Source organism: Peromyscus californicus, unplaced genomic scaffold, assembly GCF_007827085.1.
Source record: "Peromyscus californicus insignis strain IS unplaced genomic scaffold, ASM782708v3 Scaffold_4__1_contigs__length_199733344, whole genome shotgun sequence".
Taxonomy (NCBI): Eukaryota; Metazoa; Chordata; class Mammalia; order Rodentia; family Cricetidae; genus Peromyscus; species Peromyscus californicus.
In genome coordinates this window covers 122,363,772-122,382,983 of record NW_026294562.1, presented here as the reverse complement: position 1 = coordinate 122,382,983, position 19,212 = coordinate 122,363,772, and the positions used below count along the sequence as shown (strand labels likewise).

The window sequence follows — 19,212 nt, the reverse complement described above, 5'->3', positions numbered from 1 at the left end:
CATTCCCGTTCACATCACGTTAAGGCCACCTCTGCCCAGCTCGCTCCGAGAAAGGGGTTGGGCGTAGCTTCCGAGGCAGCCTGATGTTGCCCGAGGGCAGAAGTCTGTCGGTCGCTGTCCTCGGTGCCCAAGTCCTGTGATCAGCGGATCGTGGGGGAGCGCCACACCACAGTTTCCTCAAAGCCTGGCCCACCATTGGCTTTTTATCAGTTTGGGAGACGGTTCAGAGAGACCCGACGTGTGGCCCTCCGGAGGATCGTGTTCCCTCCTCTCCGAGGCCACCCCGCCTCCCGGACCCTGCCCCTGTCTGTATCCTTCGCAGATCTCTTCCCACGCTCCCTGCACCCCACCATCTGCACGGCCCCTCCAGACCCCAAACCCGTCCCTTGCGCCCCTCCCTCACCTCGCCCCTGCACTCCGCCACCTGCACCCCATTTTTTTTGTCCCCTCCCAGACTCCGCCTCTGCACCTCACCACCTGCGCCCCTCCCACACCCCGCCCCTGCACCCCGCCCTGGCCCAGCAGGGACCCGCTGGGCGGGACCGCGCGGCCATGGGGGAGGGGCCGGGCCGATCAGCTGGAATCAAAGCCGCCGCCCCCTCCCCCGCCACCCCGTCCCCCTGCCGAGCCGCCGCGCACCTCCTCCTTTGTCACAATGTTTTTCAAGCCGGTGAAGCAAACTGTCCAATTAGAGCCGGGGCCTCCGGCTTCCATCTTTGCCGACGTTTAATTAACATGCTCCTCTTGGCAGCTGCTGACAAGTTCCAGAAACAGGTTGTAAAGGGTTTTTGTCTTTACCCAGCATGGAAAATAAGGGGTGTTACATCGCGGAACATGAATAGGTGGTACTTCAGCTTCCTCCTTCTCTCCTCCCCCCTCCCCCTGCTCTGCAAAGTGGAACGGAGCCCTGAGTGTTCGTGTGGGCGCGTGTATGTGTGTGTGTGTGTGTGTGTGTGTGTGTGTGTGTGTGTGTGTGTGAGTGTGTGAATTGCCAGGGAGGCGGGGAGAGCGAGTCGGAGGCAGGAGAGACCAGTCGCTTCCTCTCTTTATCCCTTCCTTCCCAGGAACCTCTGCTCCACAAAAGCTTTGGGTTTCTTTGCTCTGCAGCCCGCACACTTTTTCCCTCCCCTCTCTGCTAGCCAAAGGCAAGCTCGGCATCTTGATTCCTGTCCGTGAGTTTGCCCATGCTATCCCCTTGTTACTTCCTCTTCTGGTAACTCCTGTTCATCCTCCACAACCCCAGCAGGCTACCACCTAGTCACAGACTGCCTCCGCAAGCACGCCTGTCTGTCCAGTCTACCCGTCCATTCCACATCTGGGAATTTAAGGACCGGAAACTTTCCCCCACTGCACAGCAGGAGTGGGGCTGGTCTGGCTGGCGGAGGAAGCGGAGGGCTAAGGAAAGCCCACAGGGTGGGGAGCCCTCCCTCCCTCTCCCTCGCCCGCTGGAATGTACTCAAAGCAAGTTAGTGGCCTTCTCACCAGGGTGGACCATTAACGTGAGGGAAGAGGGGTGCTTGGGGGAAAATGCAGTCTGGTCTGGGTTCCTGGGCCTCCCAGGCTCGATGAACTTCTTGTAGAGAGAGTGGCCCTTTGGGCAAGGGTCTGGGCCAGGCAGGAGGCCAGGTTCTCTGGGACCCTAAATCTTCCACAGGGGCCCTACTGGAGCATTCACACCCATTCTACAAAGAACACCAACAACATTTATTTACTACACAGGATAGAGTGGTCTGGGGTCCCCGGGAACATGGGAGATACAGTTGGGGAACAGGCAGGGCTGGAAGAGTTCATGAAGTGGTACCCCCCTGGGAGGGTCAAGCCCACTCCCACCCCAGCCATTTTCCATAGGATATTGAGCATCATGACCCCAGCCAGGCAGGGGCAGACCTTCTGCCGCGGACCCTGGCTTGGAGCTCACTTTGTGGGAATCTCCTCCATTCTCAGGCAAGGCCCCTGGGATGAAGGGGGTGTGGGAGGTGCTGGAGCCAGGTCAGCAGGCCTTTCAGCTGTCCTGCTCCTGCATCCCCAGGTAGGTCGCTCCAGCTCTTCCCAGAGCTTGGGGACAGTCTTTGAAGCCTGCAGGGAAAGGAGGACAACAGGAGGTGGGCGTGTCCCTCCTGCAGCCTCCTGGGAGCTGTTCTTTTTCTGGAGGAGGTGGACACCAGCAGCAATGGCCACAGTCTGGCTTTGGTCCTCTCTAAAACCTTCTCTCCTGACATGTCCCTTTGTCGCCTACCCTAGAACCAGCTACTTCCAAGCTCTGGTCTCCAAGGAAGGCAAATGTTTATAAGCTCAATGACAACGGCCTTGAAAGACCTCAGTTCCCTCACCTGTTAGCCATGTGGCTTGAATCCTGTGCCTTAATTTAAGAAGATGGACTGCTTACCCAACATGCACACAGCTCTGGGTTTGATGCCGGCACTGTATAAAATGGGTGTAGTGGGACACACCTGTTATTCCAGCACTTGGGAGGTAAGACAGGATGATCAGGAGTTCAAGGTCATCCTTGGCTACATAGTGAGTTCAAAGACAGCCTGGGATATCTGAGATCCTGCCTTTAAAAGGGGTTGGGGGTGGTTGGTTGTGGTGGTACACATCTGTAATCCTAGCACTTGACTGAGGCAGGAGGATGCTTAGTTCCGGGCTAGCCTCGGATATGAACAAGAGGGGGAAAAATTACCCTGCTTCATGGAAATTTCTCAAGGGTTGGTTGGTATTACAGCACCTCATCAATATGATGTGCTCTGTAGAGGGGAAGGAAAAAGGACGGTCTAGCCTGATCTAACCAAGCAAAGCCAGGTCATAGATGAGGAAACGGAAGCCCAATCTCCAAGTCACACAGCAGCAAGCAGTGAGAAAGCCAACTATACCCCTGGGTCTCTTTCTGTATGTTCCTCCAGTCTAGCCTGCCTATCCCACCTCAGGGGCAGGAGAGCTCACACCTTCCTATCTTGATGATTGCTCTTTGCTCCTTTACTATGGCATCTGGCTCTGAGACCTACACCTCTATTGAGAGAACCAGACCACCATCCCCTAAAGACCACAAGGCTTACCTGCTTCTCACCTGCCTTGGGAACTTAGGGTATTAAAGATGCTGAAGGTATTGGAGTTGCTAAGGATACTGGAGGTGTAGGAGGTACTGGAGCAACCAAGGATGCTGAAGGTGTTGGAAGTACCAAGGGTATTGAGTGTACCACAGGAGCAGGATGTTTCTGGGCGAGGTCCTCAGGAATGTAGACAACACTGTTCACCTCTTCGTGAATCTGTGGAGAGAGGAAGCTGCTTTCAGGGTCCAGTCACAGGCAGGCTCTGGTATGTCCAGTGGAGTTAATGGTGTTGGGGGTAAACCAAAGGCTGTGAATGCTGTGTGGCGAGTGCCACCTTGTGGTCATGTTGAGGATCGACTGCCGCGAACACCCCTTTACAGCTTATGATGGGCGCTGTCAGGACGGGCACTGTCCGGGGTGCTGAGGCATGGCAAGAACCAAATAGGGTCCTTGCCCCACAAGAATAATAGCTGGGCAAACACTGGGTGGCGTAAGAGTTCAGACTGCACTCTAGTTTCTTATAAGCACATGAGGGGGTCAGGAGGTTGCACCCATTTTTGAAAGATGAGCAGTATGGCATGTCAGAACTAGAGCTGCATCCCAAAGCAGAGCAAGGGAATGCGAAGACTGGAAATGGATCTGGGAAGTAAAGTAGGGGTGAGGCAGCTCAGCCCTGCCTTCTCACGGCTGTCTCACCCCTTCCTCCGGGAAGACAACCCCGGGGTGCAGGGACAGCTTTCACTTCCAGCAATTTAGATCCCCCCTCATCTAGTCATGCTGAAAGAATATGGCTGAAGATGTGAATATGGGAGAAGATGTGACCTTGGCATTGATGACAAAGGTCACAGCAATTCAGGATGGGATGGAGGGATGTCTCAGCAGTTCAGAGCACTTCTCATGCAATCATGAGGACCAGAGTTCAGATCCCAGCACCGTGTAACATGCCAGGCACCTGGCACATGCCAGTAACCCCAGTTCCAAGAGGAGTGGAGACAGGAGACCCACTAGGGCTTGCTGGCTTCCAGCCTAGCTGTGAAAAGTGTGAGCTCCAAGTTCAGGGAGAGACCTTGCTTCAAAGGACCAGGCAGAGAGTGAGAGAGGAGCTTGGCGCCATTTTCTGAATGCATAGGTACATATATCTGTGTGGGCACATGTGGATATGCACTCAGACACAGACACACAGAAAGACAGATGATGAATATAGATGGTTCATAGACAGATAGACAGATAGATAGAGGCAACTCCTATTTTAGGTCCATTTTATTCAAATCTCTCTCTTTTTCTTTTTGGTTTTTCAAGACAGGGTTTCTCTGTGTAGCCCTGGCTGTCATCCTGGAACTCGCTCTGTAGACCAGGCTGGCCTCAAACTCACAGAGATCCGCCTGCCTCTGCCTCCCAAGTGCTGGGGTTAAAGGCGTGCGCCACCACCGCCCAGCTCTCCAGGTGTTTCTAATTGTGGTGTCTTAAATTATGTTTGTGTGGGCTTTAAAGACAGGATGAAAACATGCTCAATAAAAGAAAAGTTTATTAAGAATAAGCTTTTAATTAACAGCACAGAGCAATCTGTATGCCAGATAGGAAAAGTGGAAGTGGATAATCAAATCTCAGAGAGTATGAAAACTCTACACAGACAAAAGAATGAGAGGAGAGGAAACACACCCAAGAGTGTTAGTGGCGCTTCAAGGAAGGTTGGTTTTGTTTCTGTAGTGTGCGCGTGCTTGTGTGCGTGCGTGCGTGCGTGCGTGCGTGTGTGTGTGAACCCAAAGCTTTGTGACTTGTGTTCTAACACTGAACTACACCCTCAGCTCCTTGTAATCATATTTCTTGACATGTTTCTCCATTTCCAAAGTTTCTGTAATGAGCTTCTAGTAATTTTGTAATTTAAAATAAGCAGATTCAAACTGGTGAGATGATTCAGTGGATACAGGCTCTTGTCACCAGGATAATGACCTGAGTTCCATCCCCAGTATACACACACACACACACACACACACACACACACACACACACACACACACACACTCGTAATGAAAGAATAATGTAAACACCTGCAATAATGGATTGTGGATTGTGGTGAAGAGAAACCCTGATACAATTGGAGGCCCAAATTGTTTTTAAAGAAAAAGAGTACTGGGCTTGCAGGATGGCCCACTGGGTAAAGCCTTTTGCTGTCACAACTGATGACCTGAGTTCAATTCCTGGGACCTACATGGTGGGAGAGAATTGACTCCTACAAGTTGTCCTCTGACCTCCAACAGATGTGTGCCCACACACATACATACACACACTTGTGTGCACACAAGAGAGCAAGAGAGTGAGCAAGTGGCACACACACACACAGAGAGAGAGAGAGAGAGAGAGAGAGAGAGAGAGAGAGAGAGAGAGAGAGAGAGAGAGAGAGGCAGAGAGACAATGAGAGACAGTTCTGCTGTCCTCTGGTATTTTACTTCCTGGAACACCTCAGATTGGGTTTTGCACTGACAGGCTGAAAGTGGTAGAACACGGCGGAATTCCACTTCTGAACCAGGCTCCCCTGGGAGCTTGCCCATCCATAGATTCCCCAGCCCTTCCGAATGAGCCCCCTGGCTGGCAGTCTCACAAGGTGATCATTATGGAGTCTGAAGTTGGACACCACACTGACTCTTTCAACAGGATGAGAATCTCCTGGGAGGCTTAAAAATACCCTCACGTCGGAGCCCTGCACCACCAGAGCAGTGGGACCCAAGCTGCTGGACGGAAGCTCTGAGCTGCCCCAGGTGACTCTCAGATGCCAGGAAGGGTAAAGAGCCACCAGCCTAACAAGGGAGATTCTCAGATGAGGCTCCGGTCAATGTCACCCAGAAGTTGTTAGTACTTCTGGGGAGGGTGGCTCGCTTTAAAAAAAAAAGAAGGAAGGAGGGGAGGGAGGGAGGGGGAGAGAGAGAGAGAGAACGATGATGAGAGAGAGAGAGAGAGAGAGAGAGAGAGAGAGAGAGAGAGAGAGAGAGAGAGAGAGAGAGAGAGAGAGGTGTATATGTCATACCAGGCTGGCCTCAAACTCACTATGTATCTATGGATGACTTTGAACTCCTGATCCTCTTGCCTCTGTCTCCAGAGTGCTGGAATAATGTGGTGCTGGCAATCAGCTCGGGAGCACTTTACCCGCTGAGGGAGAGCCCCTGCCTTTGCTATTCTGTTTGTTGAGGCAAAGCCTCACTCTGTAGCCCGGGTTGGCCTCAAACTTGTGGCTATCCTCCTGCCTCAGCTACAAGGTGCCACCGCGGCTGTTAGGGCTGGGGACAGACTTTGGAAGTTACTACTAGAATACAGCTGGCTGACACACCGGAGTCAGGCCCCGTGGCAGGCTGCTCCCGTGACTCCGTCCCCAGAGTGTGTAGAAAGAAAGGTATATACAGCCTTCTTGGGGTCCCCAGGGTAAGAAAGACGGGTAGGGAAACGTCTTCCATATACAGGAGACATTATACCCTAACATCGATGTCAGGTGAAGGCAAGGTCGGGGCGTGGGGAGGGGCGGGTAGAGCTATTCTTATATAGAGACAAGTCTCTAGAAATTACCTCCCAGTAGATGGTGTCCTCAAAGCAGTTTTCATCAGCAGCTTGTCCCCAGAATGGCAATTTCAAAATGAGTCCTAAACAGATTGGAGGACACGATGGTCAGAAAATACTCTCTGCTTACCCCAACTCTTTCCCTCAGATGGATGCCCCCCCCTCCACGTTCCCAGTCCCACAGCAGACAATACAGTTATCAGGTATTTCGGGGAGACCCAGGCCCACCCTTAAGACATGTTCTTGGGTCCCCCACTTAGTGAGTCCCCAACCAGGACCCCGTATTTTCTAGTGTAGCCGCTCTGACTCACCCACAATGATGCCGCCCACCAGGGCCATGGCCAAGGTCAGAAGGAGGCCGAATATCTGGGAACTGCCCTGCATTTTCCTGGTCTCGTCCGCCTTAGAGCCCCCAAAGCCAAATGTGTGGACTATCCTGGGGTAGAGACAGGAAGCAAGGGAGGGCTCCCCGGAGAGGCCAGGGAACTGATTAGCGCTACCTCCTGGATGTGCTCTTAAAACACTAAGCCTCCCTCCGCCTTCCCGACCAGATTGTTCCTCTCTTGAACCCATGGTGGCCGCTCTGAGGGTGGGGAGAGGGGCCGGTGAATGGTCTCGAGTGGAAATGAAGAGGGGGGAAGACACTCTTGGTCCCTCCCACAAAAGAAGGACTGGAGAATGGAGGAGGAAAACCCACTCACAGCTCCTCCACATTTACCCTGGCTCTCCGTACACATCAGGGGAGGAGTAGGCCGCTGTCACAGCACCCACGATGCTACCTATGATGCCAGGGATGCCATGCAGGTTGTGAATGCCACACGTGTCCTGGATGCGCAGGCGGGACTCCAGGAATGGCTAGGGGGAGGAGGGAAGGCGGCATTGCTCAGGGTGCGGCTGCGGCAGGGGCATGGGGAGGCCTTCAAAAACACAGACCCAGTGTCCCCTAAGCCTCGCCCCCTCGGTCTCTCCCGACTTTCAGGAACATAAACTCCCTACAGCATCCCCAGCCCCAGCCCTAGGGTCCTCACCGATAGGTACGCGAATCCTAGGGTGGAGAAGATGCCACAGAAGAAGCCCACGATGAGGGCGCCGTAAGGCGTGAGCATCATCTCCGCGGCTGTGCCCACGCCCACCCCGCCTGCAAGCGTAGCGTTCTGGATGTGCACCTGGGCAGGGTACGCAAAGTGTGCAAGCTCTCAGTTCTTTTCCTGGAGCCGTGGCCTGTGCTCACACACCTTGCAAAGCTGGGAGCTGGGAACAGCTCAGAGTCTGCCTCAGCAAGCCAGGAGCACGTAGAGGGCGTTGGCCTTGGCCCAAGCTGAGTACAGCCGCTTCGTGTGCTCTGCAGGCAAGTCCCCCCACAACCCCCAGCAGGCCTGGACATGTTCTGTGCCCACGAGGCAGTGTGCTGCTGGACACATCCATGGGCCCTAAAAACCCATCTGCATATTTCCTTTTTCTCCATGTCTACCTGTGGGCCAGTGGGCATATCTGAGTGCAGGCTGTGTCTACACCAGGTATTTGTGGGCCCCTGTGCATGCCCAGCTGCTACCAATGTTCTTTGTCAGCTATGGCAGGTCCTGTGCTGCTGGCTCCTCTAAGTGTGTGACCTGGGACAGCTTTAAAAAGTCCAAGAGGCCAGTGGTGTCAGGAGGATGAAGACCTGGTAGAGGAGACACCACACACACACACACACACACACACACACACACACACACACACACACACACTGGTAACTCTGCTAGGCAGGCCTGATGTGATACTCAACCAGCACTGGCTAATAGCATCTCAGGCTGTGGGGAGGCCATGGACATTTGGCAGGGATGACCCACTGTGAACATCCAGGTTTGGGTGTGCCCATCTAGAAGCTGCCTACCATGATGAGGTGTAGGCAGGGCATGGCAGTCAGATAGGTACCTCCCCCCCCCCCCCCCCCCGAGGCCCTCCTGCTCACCATGTCCAGCTTGCCCTTCTTGTGAATGATACTGGACACTGCCACTGTGGTTAGTACACTGGCCGCCAAGGAGAGGTAGGTATTGAGAGCTGCTCGGTGTTGGGTGTCTCCGTGGGAGGAACTGGCTGAATTGAAGCTGGGCCAGTATATCCACAGGAAGAGGGTGCCTGGGTCAGAACACATGCAGGACAGGGGCCAGGAGAGGGGGTGTTAGGCCAGGCTCACAGAGCCTAAGCAGAGGCCCTGCCTTTCAGCTCCAGAGATGTCCAGCTGCTTCCAACCTATGAGCATCACTCCCACTCAGGCTCCTTCTAGAAGGCTCTTCTGGCCCAACTCACCTAGATCCCACTGGGCCTCCCATACCACTTCACAAAGCCTTCTCTATCTCCCCAACCCTAGGGCTGGTTACATGCCCCCCATGCTTATAGCATCATATGGGAGAGTCGCTCCCCCTCTGTAGACAGATTAGCTGGTGGCACTGCCATCTCCCAGTCTACAGGACGATGGAAGGAAGGGCTGAGTCTGATAGACATCTTATGTCATGGGGACCAAGTGGCCAGTTCTTGTTGCCCTTCTGCCTTGGGGTGTTCCATAAGGGAGAGAATTGGACACCCAGGACTCCAAGTACTGACAGGCTGCTTCATTCTGCCCCTCCTTCCAAAGAACCAGTAGTAGTCACCCACTGATCATGTGGAGATCAGGGGTGATCATGACAATATTCACCCACCGCGGCAGACCCTCAGACATGCGTAATCATCCTCACCCACTTACAGTGGTCCTCACCCACTTACAGTGGTCCTCACCCACTTACAGTGGTCCTCACTCACTTACAGTGGTCCTCACTCACTTACAGTGGTCCTCACTCACTTACAGTGGTCCTCACCCACTTACAGTGGTCCTCACCCACTTACAGTGGTCCTCACTCACTTACAGTCACCCACTTACAGTGATCCTCACCCACTTACAGTGGTCCTCACCCATTTACAGTGGTCCTCACCTACTTACAGTGGTCCTCACCCGTTTACAGTGGTCCTCACCCGTTTACAGTGGTCCTCACCCGTTTACAGTGGGCCTCACCCACTTACAGTGGTCCTCACTCACTTACAGTGATCCTCACCCACTTACAGTGGTCCTCACCCGTTTACAGTGGTCCTCACCCACTTACAGTGGTCCTCACTCACTTACAGTGGTCCTCACCCACTTACAGTGGTCCTCACCCACTTACAGTGGTCCTCACCCGTTTACAGTGGTCCTCACCCACTTACAGTGGTCCTCACCCACTTACAGTGGTCCTCACTCACTTACAGTGGTCCTCACCCACTTACAGTGGTCCTCACCCACTTACAGTGGTCCTCACTCACTTACAGTGATCCTCACCCACTTACAGTGGTCCTCACTCACTTACAGTGGTCCTTACCCACTTACAGTGGTCCTCACCCACTTACAGTGGTCCTCACTCACTTACAGTGGTCCTCACTCACTTACAGTGGTCCTCACTCACTTACAGTGATCCTCACCCACTTACAGTGGTCCTCACTCACTTACAGTGGGCCTCACCCACTTACAGTGGTCCTCACTCACTTACAGTGGTCCTCACTCACTTACAGTGGTCCTCACCCACTTACAGTGGTCCTCACCCACTTACAGTGGTCCTCATCCGTTTACAGTGGTCCTCACTCACTTACAGTGGTCCTCACTCACTTACAGTGGTCCTTACCCACTTACAGTGGTCCTCACCCATTTACAGTGGTCCTCACTCACTTACAGTGGTCCTCACTCACTTACAGTGATCCTCACCCACTTACAGTGGTCCTCACTCACTTACAGTGGGCCTCACCCACTTACAGTGGTCCTCACTCACTTACAGTGGTCCTCATCCGTTTACAGTGGTCCTCACCCACTTACTGTGGTCCTCATTCACTTACAGTGGGCCTCACCCACTTACAGTGGTCCTCACCCACTTACAGTGGTCCTAACCCACTTACAGTGGTCCTCACCCACTTACAGTGGTCCTCACTCACTTACAGTGGTCCTCACCCACTTACTGTGGTCCTCACTCACTTACAGTGATCCTCACTCACTTACAGTGATCCTCACCCACTTACTGTGGTCCTCATTCACTTACAGTGGGCCTCACCCACTTACAGTGGTCCTCACCCACTTACAGTGGTCCTCACTCACTTACAGTGGTCCTCACTCACTTACAGAGGTCCTCACCCACTTACAGTGGTCCTCACCCACTTACAGTGGTCCTCACTCACTTACAGTGGGCCTCACCCACTTACAGTGGTCCTCACTCACTTACAGTGGTCCTCACCCGTTTACAGTGGGCCTCACCCACTTACAGTGGTCCTCACTCACTTACAGTGGTCCTCACTCACTTACAGAGGTCCTCACCCACTTACAGTGGTCCTCATTCACTTACAGTGGTCCTCACCCGTTTACAGTGGTCCTCACCCACTTACAGTGGTCCTCACTCACTTACAGTGGTCCTCACCCACTTACAGTGGTCCTCACTCACTTACAGTGATCCTCACCCACTTACAGTGATCCTCACCCACTTACAGTGGTCCTCACTCACTTACAGTGATCCTCACTCACTTACAGTGATCCTCACTCACTTACAGTGATCCTCACTCACTTACAGTGGTCCTCACCCACTTACAGTGGTCCTCACCCACTTACAGTGGTCCTCACTCACTTACAGTGATCCTCACTCACTTACAGTGGTCCTCACCCACTTACAGTGGTCCTCACCCACTTACAGTGGTCCTCACTCACTTACAGAGGTCCTCACTCACTTACAGTGGTCCTCACTCACTTACAGTGGTCCTCACCCACTTACAGTGGTCCTCACCCACTTACAGTGATCCTCACTCACTTACAGTGATCCTCACTCACTTACTGTGGTCCTCACTCACTTACAGTGATCCTCACTCACTTACAGTGGTCCTCACCCACTTACAGTGGTCCTCACCCACTTACAGTGGTCCTCACCCACTTACAGTGGTCCTCACCCACCTACAGTGGTGGTTCTTATCGTTATGGGTGCTCCTCTCTCCATTCATCATGGTGACCTTCACTCATCACGGCAGTCTTTCAACTACTCAGAGTTGTTCTGATCCATTCATAGCAGGTCTGACCAATCACAGCAGCCCTCACCGGTATGGCAACACTCCCCCACCATGGTGGCCCCCACAGACATAGCCGACGTCGCCCACCATGGCTGCCCTTACCAACATGACAGCTGTTAGTTCTCACCGATCATGGCAAAAAGGTCCGAGTGGTACACAGAACTCTGTCTCTGCTTGCTCTGCTCCAGGTTTTTTCGGTAGAGGATCCAGGTCACTGTGAGCCCAAAGTAGGCGCCAAATGTGTGGATGGTCATAGAGCCCCCTGCATCCTTTGCCTGGAGTGCAAGGGGCCTGTCAGGGCCTGGCACACTTCCCCCCTCCTTCCTCACCGTCCTCCCCACCCCACACATGTGCACACATGTCTCTGACCCCAGCTGGGGAACACAGAGCCTATCTCCCTGTCCCACTGTCCTTTTTTTTTTTAAGTGTGTGTGTGTGTGTGTGTGTGTGTGTGTGTGTGTGTGTGTGTGGTTGTTTTTTGTTTGTTTTGTCAATTTGACACAAACTAGGGTCATCTGGGAAGAGGGACCCTCAACTGAGAAAATACCTCCATCCCACTGATCTATAAGCAAGGCTGCAGGGCACTTTCTCGATGGAGGAGGGCCAGCCTTGGATAGGTGGTTCTGAGCTGTGTAAGAAAGCAGGCTGAGCGAGCCCTGAGAAGCAAGCCAGGAGGCAGCACTCCTCCATGGCCTCTGCTTCCGTTCCTGCCTCCAGCTGCCTGCCAGGACTTCCTTCGGTAATGGACGACTGTCAAACAGAAGTCTAAGCCAAAGGAGCCTTTTCCTTCCCGAGTTGCTTTTCATCGTGGTGTTTCATCACAGCAACAGGAACCCCAAGACAGTTCCCACAGCAGCCAATCGAGCAGAGGGAGGCAGGGACGTTGGCTGGCCAGTCAACAAAACGCCAGGGCCCTGTCCTCTTGTCCTCTTGTCCTCTCCTCTGCTTGGTGAGCTGGTCTGGCTTTGACTGCCTGTGGAGGGGAGGCCTCTGGCCTACCAGGCTGGTGGTAGCGCCCTCTGCTGGGTTGCCTAGCCCTGCAGCCTGCTCCCCTCTGCCTGCGGCCTTCAGCAGGGCTCAGCAGAGCCTCAGACTCTGAAATCTGAGTACGTCTGATGCACCGGCCAGGTGCTGGGGCAGACAGCATCCAGACATACAAACAGGCCCCCAAGTGCTATGAAGAAAACAGACAGAAGCCCTGTGAGAGCCGTGCCGGGGAGGGACACCAGGGAGGACAGCAGGCCGCGCCTCTCCGAAGTAACATTCAGGCGGCGGGGCGGGGGCGGGGCGGGGAGGGGGAGGCTGGAGCCTGAATTTGTAGAGTCAAGTTCGATTTTATCCTAAGTGAAATGAAAGCTGTTGGTAGCTCTTAATCGAGGGAGCGGTCTTCTGTGTCTGGTGAAAAGCCTACTCTGGCTCCTGGTGGAGACTGGCCTGGCTTAGAGGAGAACAGAGTCAAGCCTGGGCATGAGTCAGAGATGAGCGAGCCGGTGGTTGGGTACTAAAAAGGAATGGCCGGGGGACTGAGTGGAGTTTAGAGTCATCTAAACCCCTCCCCCCGGGTAGGGAGTGTTCCAGGCTGGGTTCAAATGTGGAAGCGGAGGCTCAGAAATGCAGAAGGCAATAAGGTGATGCATAATGATATCTCCTCCACACTGAGGCACCAGGAAGGTTCCCGAGAGTCAGAGGTCTATGGCGCTGTTAGCCAGTTCATGGAATCAGCCAAACCCAAAGCACAGCACTCTTGCCACAGCCCATGTGAATGGCATTCCTGGGGTTGTGGCATTCACAGCCAGTGCTTTTGTATAGGGTCACTTCTCTGGGATCCCTCCTGGCAGATTTATCCTCAACGTATTGAGTTTTTTCCTTGGGAGAAAGATCTAGGGATGTATGCATGCCAAAGTATGTGCAGGAATGTCCCACTCTTTCCATCTGATGGAAGAGAAAGGAAGTAGAAAAACTAACCCAAATTCAGAGAAGGCCTGCTCTGCCCAGATGTGTTAGGTAGACAATGATTTCGCTAGGGAGGCGTCGTGATTCCTAATTTGTAGATGAAGAAACTGGGATGCAGGAAGCTGAATGGCTTGGCAGGTTGCACATATCCACAGACCTCTCTTTCTTTACCCCTCTTTCTCTCCCCCAATGTCTCCCTCCCCCTCCTAAGCTTTGCTCACCTCTATCAGGTTCAGGAGGATATACTCATTCACTGTGAAGAGGGTCACTTGGAAGAAGGTCATGATAAGCAGTTGGACTGGGCTGATCTTGCCTAGAACTGCCCCAAAGGCCACACAGGTAGATGCCACACAGAAGTCAGCTTCGATGATGCTATAGAGAGACAGACCAGTGAAGAGCTGCAGCTACAAACCAGAAGTGACATGGCAAACCTTTGGTCCTCTGGACTGAGGCTGGTGGTTTACTCTTTGTGAGCCTCTCGGTGATAATGGGCTCATCACAGTTAGGGCCATGTATGCATAGTATATGTGGTGAAAAGCCTACTCTGGCTTCTGGTGGAGACTGGCCTGGCTTAGAGGAGAACAGAGTCAAGCTTGGACATGAGTCAGAGATGAGAGAGATGGTGGTTGAGTACTAAAAAGGAATGGCACAGGGATTGGCTGGAGCTTAGAGTGACCTAAACTCCCCCCCCCCCCCCCCCCCCCCCCCGGGTAGGGAGTGTTCCAGGCTGGGCTCAGATGTAGGAGAGGCTCAGAAATGCATAAGGTAGTCAAATAATATCCTCCTCCACACTGAGGCACCAGGCAAGTTCTGGAGTCGCAGTGTGAGCCATGCCTTCCCCTGGCAGCCCCATGCCTTGTGGGCAGCTTATGCTCAGGGAACTGAGTGGTCTAGCCATTGTTGTTGAGCAACCCCCGTACTTAGGGCACAACCCTGCCCCGTTTTCTGCTTGCCTTCCCAGAACCTCCTCTTATTGCTTCTGTTTGCCAAAAGTCTTCCTCAGTCTCTCCAATGTGGCCTCTGCTCCAGACCCTGAGTGCTCACTACACACTCACCCGTCCCTACCACTGCCATGGCCTTCTGGGGTTTGGCTACTGGGTTCTTCCTGCCACTTTACCCACAAGGAAGGGTCAGTGTCCACAGAAGAGAGAGAGGGGCCTTCCCACAGGAGGTAAAGATCTAGAGTAGTACTGGGCATAAGGAGGGGGCAGGAAGGCCCAAAGAAAGGATGGGGCAAAAGGAGGCACACAGTCTCTCCTCAGTTCTGAAGTGCACAGCCCAGCCGCCCCAGCAAAGGGATTGAGGAGAAGTGGACATCTACTGCAGCCACACCATGCCCACACCCGCCGGAGACCCTGCTTCTGCCCACCACCCTGCCAGCAGCAAGGCTACCCTGCATTCTCAAGCAGACTTCCAGTGTGGCACCTGAGACCATGACAGCTGCCAGTAGGGTGGGTGGAGGGAAAAAGGATTGCTTCCTCAAGGCTGTCGAATATAGAGCAGATCCTCCTCATGTTCAAGGGTGTATGTAAAACACGGATCAGGGTGAAACAATCTAATTGAGGGCCCATCTGTGGAATGAGGGCACCTCTCAGAGGACATTTACAGAATGTCTCCTCCACTGCTAACCTTGTTCAGTGCTGTGTCTGCAGGGTCTGGCTGAAAGGGTGCTGGGCGACTGAGTGCTAGTCACATGCCCTCTTGAACCATCCCCCCCCCCCCCCCCGACTACAAAAGGTGGGTACTTCTCATCACCAACAGTTCACAGCTCTGATATGAAGGCTCAGGGAGGCCCAGCGACTTGCCCAAAGTTCTCCAGCCGCACGCCAAAGAGCCATCTGATGGAGGTGCTCTTTAGGAGGGAGAAAGAGGAAGAACAGAAAAGCTGGGCTTCTGCTCATCGATATCTGGGAGGTGGATCTGGGTACCACATTTTAAGGGGCTCAGGGAGGCCTGAGCAGAGCTCACAGAGGAGAACTGCCCCAGCGTGGCGGATGAGCACAGCCAGAGCAGATGTCAGAAGCGTACCCACACCTCTAGACGCACAGGCCAGTTCTGGGGACAACAGGCTCACCCCAGGCTTGGACTCCCGACATTGGCTCCTGGCCAGTAGCTGGAATCCAAATCCCCAAAAGCCAGTTTGCCCAGACTCTCTTTATCAAGTGACCAGCTTGCTGAGTAAGTAGCTCAGCTCAAACTTGCTAACTCAGAGTTTGTAACCACTCTTTCGAGAAAAAAAAATTTTTTCCTCTTGTGTCATAGTTTTCTTCCGTAGTGGCTAATTAGATATATAACGGGCGCATCCATACTTCGGGCCGATGGTACTGAGGATATCTTGTGCATTTTGAACTTGGGGGAGATAGGCTTGTCACCGTCTGTCCCGTTTCTTTTGTGTGTCACTAACTGGCTTGAGTGGCTGATCTTTTACACGTTTCATTTTCAAGCGTCTGGCTGATGACGCTTGGCTGGTACTCTACCTGTAGCAGCAGGTCTGGTGGTTTGAGTGAGAAATGGACCCCAGTCACTTGAACTGTAGGTTCCCAGTTGATGGAGCTGTTTGGGGAAATCAGGAGGCGTGGCCTGATGGAGGAACTGCGTCACTTGGGGGCAGGCTTTGGGAGTATTTAGTCTCCACCCTATTTCCCCGGCTTGCAGTTGATCATGCCATCCTCCCAGCTTCCTGATCCTGTTGCCAAGCCTTCCGGTCATGGTAGACTCCTGGGTCTAAAGCCCTAATAAATAAGCCCTTCCTTCTACAGGTTGCCTTTGGTCATGGTGTTTTATCGCGGCAACAGAGAAGTGACCAATGCAGCAGAGACTTGCCCTTTGCGTGTGGTTTTAGATCCATTTGCTCCTGCACTCTTTCTGTGGGCTTGATGAGCAGACTAACGAGTTCCCAGCGCCACTGGCCACTTTCTGAAATAAGAACTTTCCCCCGCTTTAGCCAAACGCCTCTTAATGTTTGCACAGCTAGAAGGCCATCTGAACTGACTCCGTGAAGGACACGCCGTAACCTGAAAGTGGGTGCAAACCGGGAGCTGTCCCCCACCGTTTGGGTCCATGAAGTCCACAGCTGCAAGTCCAGAGGCCAAGGTGTGAGAGAACGGTTTTGCTTGTTGGTTTTTGACGAGTTGGTTTGCGGGGGATCTGTTATGTTATTGGTGCTGTGGTGGGTTGGGGAGGCTCAGAGAAGGCCACTTCACTATGGAGGAAAGTGCGGTACCGGGTGGGAAAGGGCTGGTGACACTCGTCACAGAAGTCACTTAGAAGGCTGCAGGTGGGAGAAGGGGCTGGTGCCCCACTCTGCGAGGCCAATCCAGAAGGCTTCACCTGGGAGCCCGGGCGCACACTCACACCAGCCTTCCAGCTCTTCTCAATGCTCATTCTGCCCAGAAGAGGTGGGGCGCAAGGAGAAAGGGACTCCATTTGGGGGAGTTCCCTATTTCAATGTCCTCCCAGCAAGGAGCCTTCTGAGGCTAGCTCAGGCATCTGGCCCTCCCTCCCTCCTGGGTCCCTGGGGTTGTAATTTCAGTGTGTCACGAATGAGGGCTTGGGTCCTTCCTTCCACTTCTTGAGAAAAGACTGTCCTCCACCACGGGGAGAGAGACCCTCCCGCAGTACCTGACTAACATTACAACCTTCACCTGGAGAGTAGCGATGAGAAAACAATGTGTGGGGACCACAACTGCGGGTGTCCATCACCGAACCAAGGTGTCCTGAAGGAAGAGCCGCCGCATCCCAAAACCTCAGAGCCCACCCTCACCATCACTCTTCTTCCTGTCCCTGCCCACTCCCTCTCATGCCCCAGCCTCACCGCCTCTCCCTCACTGCACCCGCACCACCATCCCTGCCAGGCCTTCTGAGCCTTTCCCAGTTTTGCTCACCCACCCACCCGCCAGGTCCTCCCTATCCCCACAGGACCCGCCCCAATCCAGACCCTGCCGGGACTCCTGTGCCACGCCCTCTCCACCCTCCTCCCCCAGGATCCACCCCCAGCCAAGACCCGCTAGAGATCACCGCTCAGTCTACCTGCGCCCCCTCCCCGCCCAGGGCGCACCCCACCCCTGCAGGACGGCCCTCCCCCGCCCGGACCCTGGCCAGCCCATCCCGCCCGCCCGCCCCTCGAACTCTCGGGGACTCACTTCTTGACGCTCAGGATAATGTGGCCTCCTTCGTAGAAGCGGAACCAGCCCTGCATGAGCAGCGCCCACTGGATGCCGAAAGCTGCCAGCAGGAAGTTGAAGCCCACGGCGCTGAACCCGTAACGCTGCAGGAAGGTCATGAGGAAGCCGAAGCCCACGAAGACCATGGCGTGCACGTCCTGGAAGCCTGCCGGGAGAGCGCAGTTGAAGGGCTCTGCTGTCTAGAGAAGGTCCACCATGACTTTGAGTCTGACAGGCCAGCACAGCCTAGGACAGCTCAGTCAGTGCCAGAACCAGGAGCCCTGGCTCCCTCTTCCCCTTATCCCTGCCCGCCTCTTCCCTGCAACCAGACTACAGCTGGCTGGCAGTAAGAAGAGGCCTCTTGATTGGTACAAATAGGCACTACTCTCACCTTAAGGTTCTCTGGGGGGAGCCAGGGGACTAGAGGTGGGTCCCCACATTAGACCCTTGGGTTATAGGGTCAAGAAGAGGACTGAGAGCACCCTTGGGAGGTGACAGTTTTCTTGTTCCACCCTCCCTCCGGATGGCACACTGCTGGTCCACATGGGTGGGCAGCTAAGCTTTTGATGTGTTTATCTCCCCCGCCCCTCCTGGTTGTGGACTACAGGGCCTTCACTCATGTGCTTTATCAATGAGTTTCTTCCACAGGCCCTGGGCATTTGGATTTGAGGCTAAGCTATGAGTTTTACTCAGGGCCCAGAGTCTCGAGCACAGATCATCTGAGGTCATGTAGCCTTGCTCTCTCCACTGTAACCCTTTCCTCAGGGAGAAGAGTCACTGCTAATATGAGTCAGCAGGACCTTGGCAGGCTGAGCACAGTCGCACATAACTACTCATGTCCACACACCCCCACCACCTCCACCAAATGCACTTCCTCCAACCATGCTGTGGGAGAAGTTATCTCCCTCCCCCTGGCCTCCCCCCCACACACCAAATGCACTTCCTCCAACCATGCTGTGGGAGAAGTTATCTCCCTCCCCCAGGCCTCCCCCCACACCAAATGCACTTCCTCCAACCATGCTGTGGGAGAAGTTATCTCCCTCCCCCAGGCCTCCCCCCCCACACACACACCAAATGCACTTCCTCCAATCATGCCATGGTGTTCCGTCTTCTGGATGGATGGCTGTTACCAAACAGACTTGGGGCTCAGCACGTTTTATAATGCCACCTCACAGATGTTGCAGAGGTTAAATACAGATGTGTATGAAAAGTTCTTGGCAGAGTGTGTACCCATATCAAGTGACCCAACTGGGCAGTTGTCTTTATCTATTATTGCTCAAGCATTGCCTCAGTTTCCAAGTCTGACCCGACTTCTAACTCAGTGTGACCCTGGCAAGCCACTTCTCCATTCTGAGCCTGGGTTTCTGATAAAACTTTTGGGATGAACTAGAATGATTTGGGAAGGGCTAGGGTGA

At 53.9% G+C, this 19,212-nt stretch overlaps 1 protein-coding gene across 1 annotated transcript in view; it reads right to left on the bottom strand.

The window, feature by feature from the left end:
• Positions 1–1,959: 1,959 nt before the first annotated feature.
• The window catches only part of Rhcg (Rh family C glycoprotein), a 25,806-nt gene continuing 8,553 nt past the window's right edge, over positions 1,960–19,212 (bottom strand). The window contains exons 2-10 of the mRNA XM_052763231.1: positions 17,777–17,963; positions 13,856–14,006; positions 11,809–11,956; positions 8,548–8,714; positions 7,622–7,759; positions 7,312–7,448; positions 6,905–7,029; positions 6,603–6,676; positions 1,960–3,263 (exon numbers count right to left, since the gene is read on the bottom strand). Of these exons, the coding sequence (XP_052619191.1) occupies positions 3,078–3,263; positions 6,603–6,676; positions 6,905–7,029; positions 7,312–7,448; positions 7,622–7,759; positions 8,548–8,714; positions 11,809–11,956; positions 13,856–14,006; positions 17,777–17,963 (1,313 nt within the window). The 3' untranslated portion in view covers positions 1,960–3,077. The remainder of the gene's footprint in view (positions 3,264–6,602; positions 6,677–6,904; positions 7,030–7,311; positions 7,449–7,621; positions 7,760–8,547; positions 8,715–11,808; positions 11,957–13,855; positions 14,007–17,776; positions 17,964–19,212) is intronic.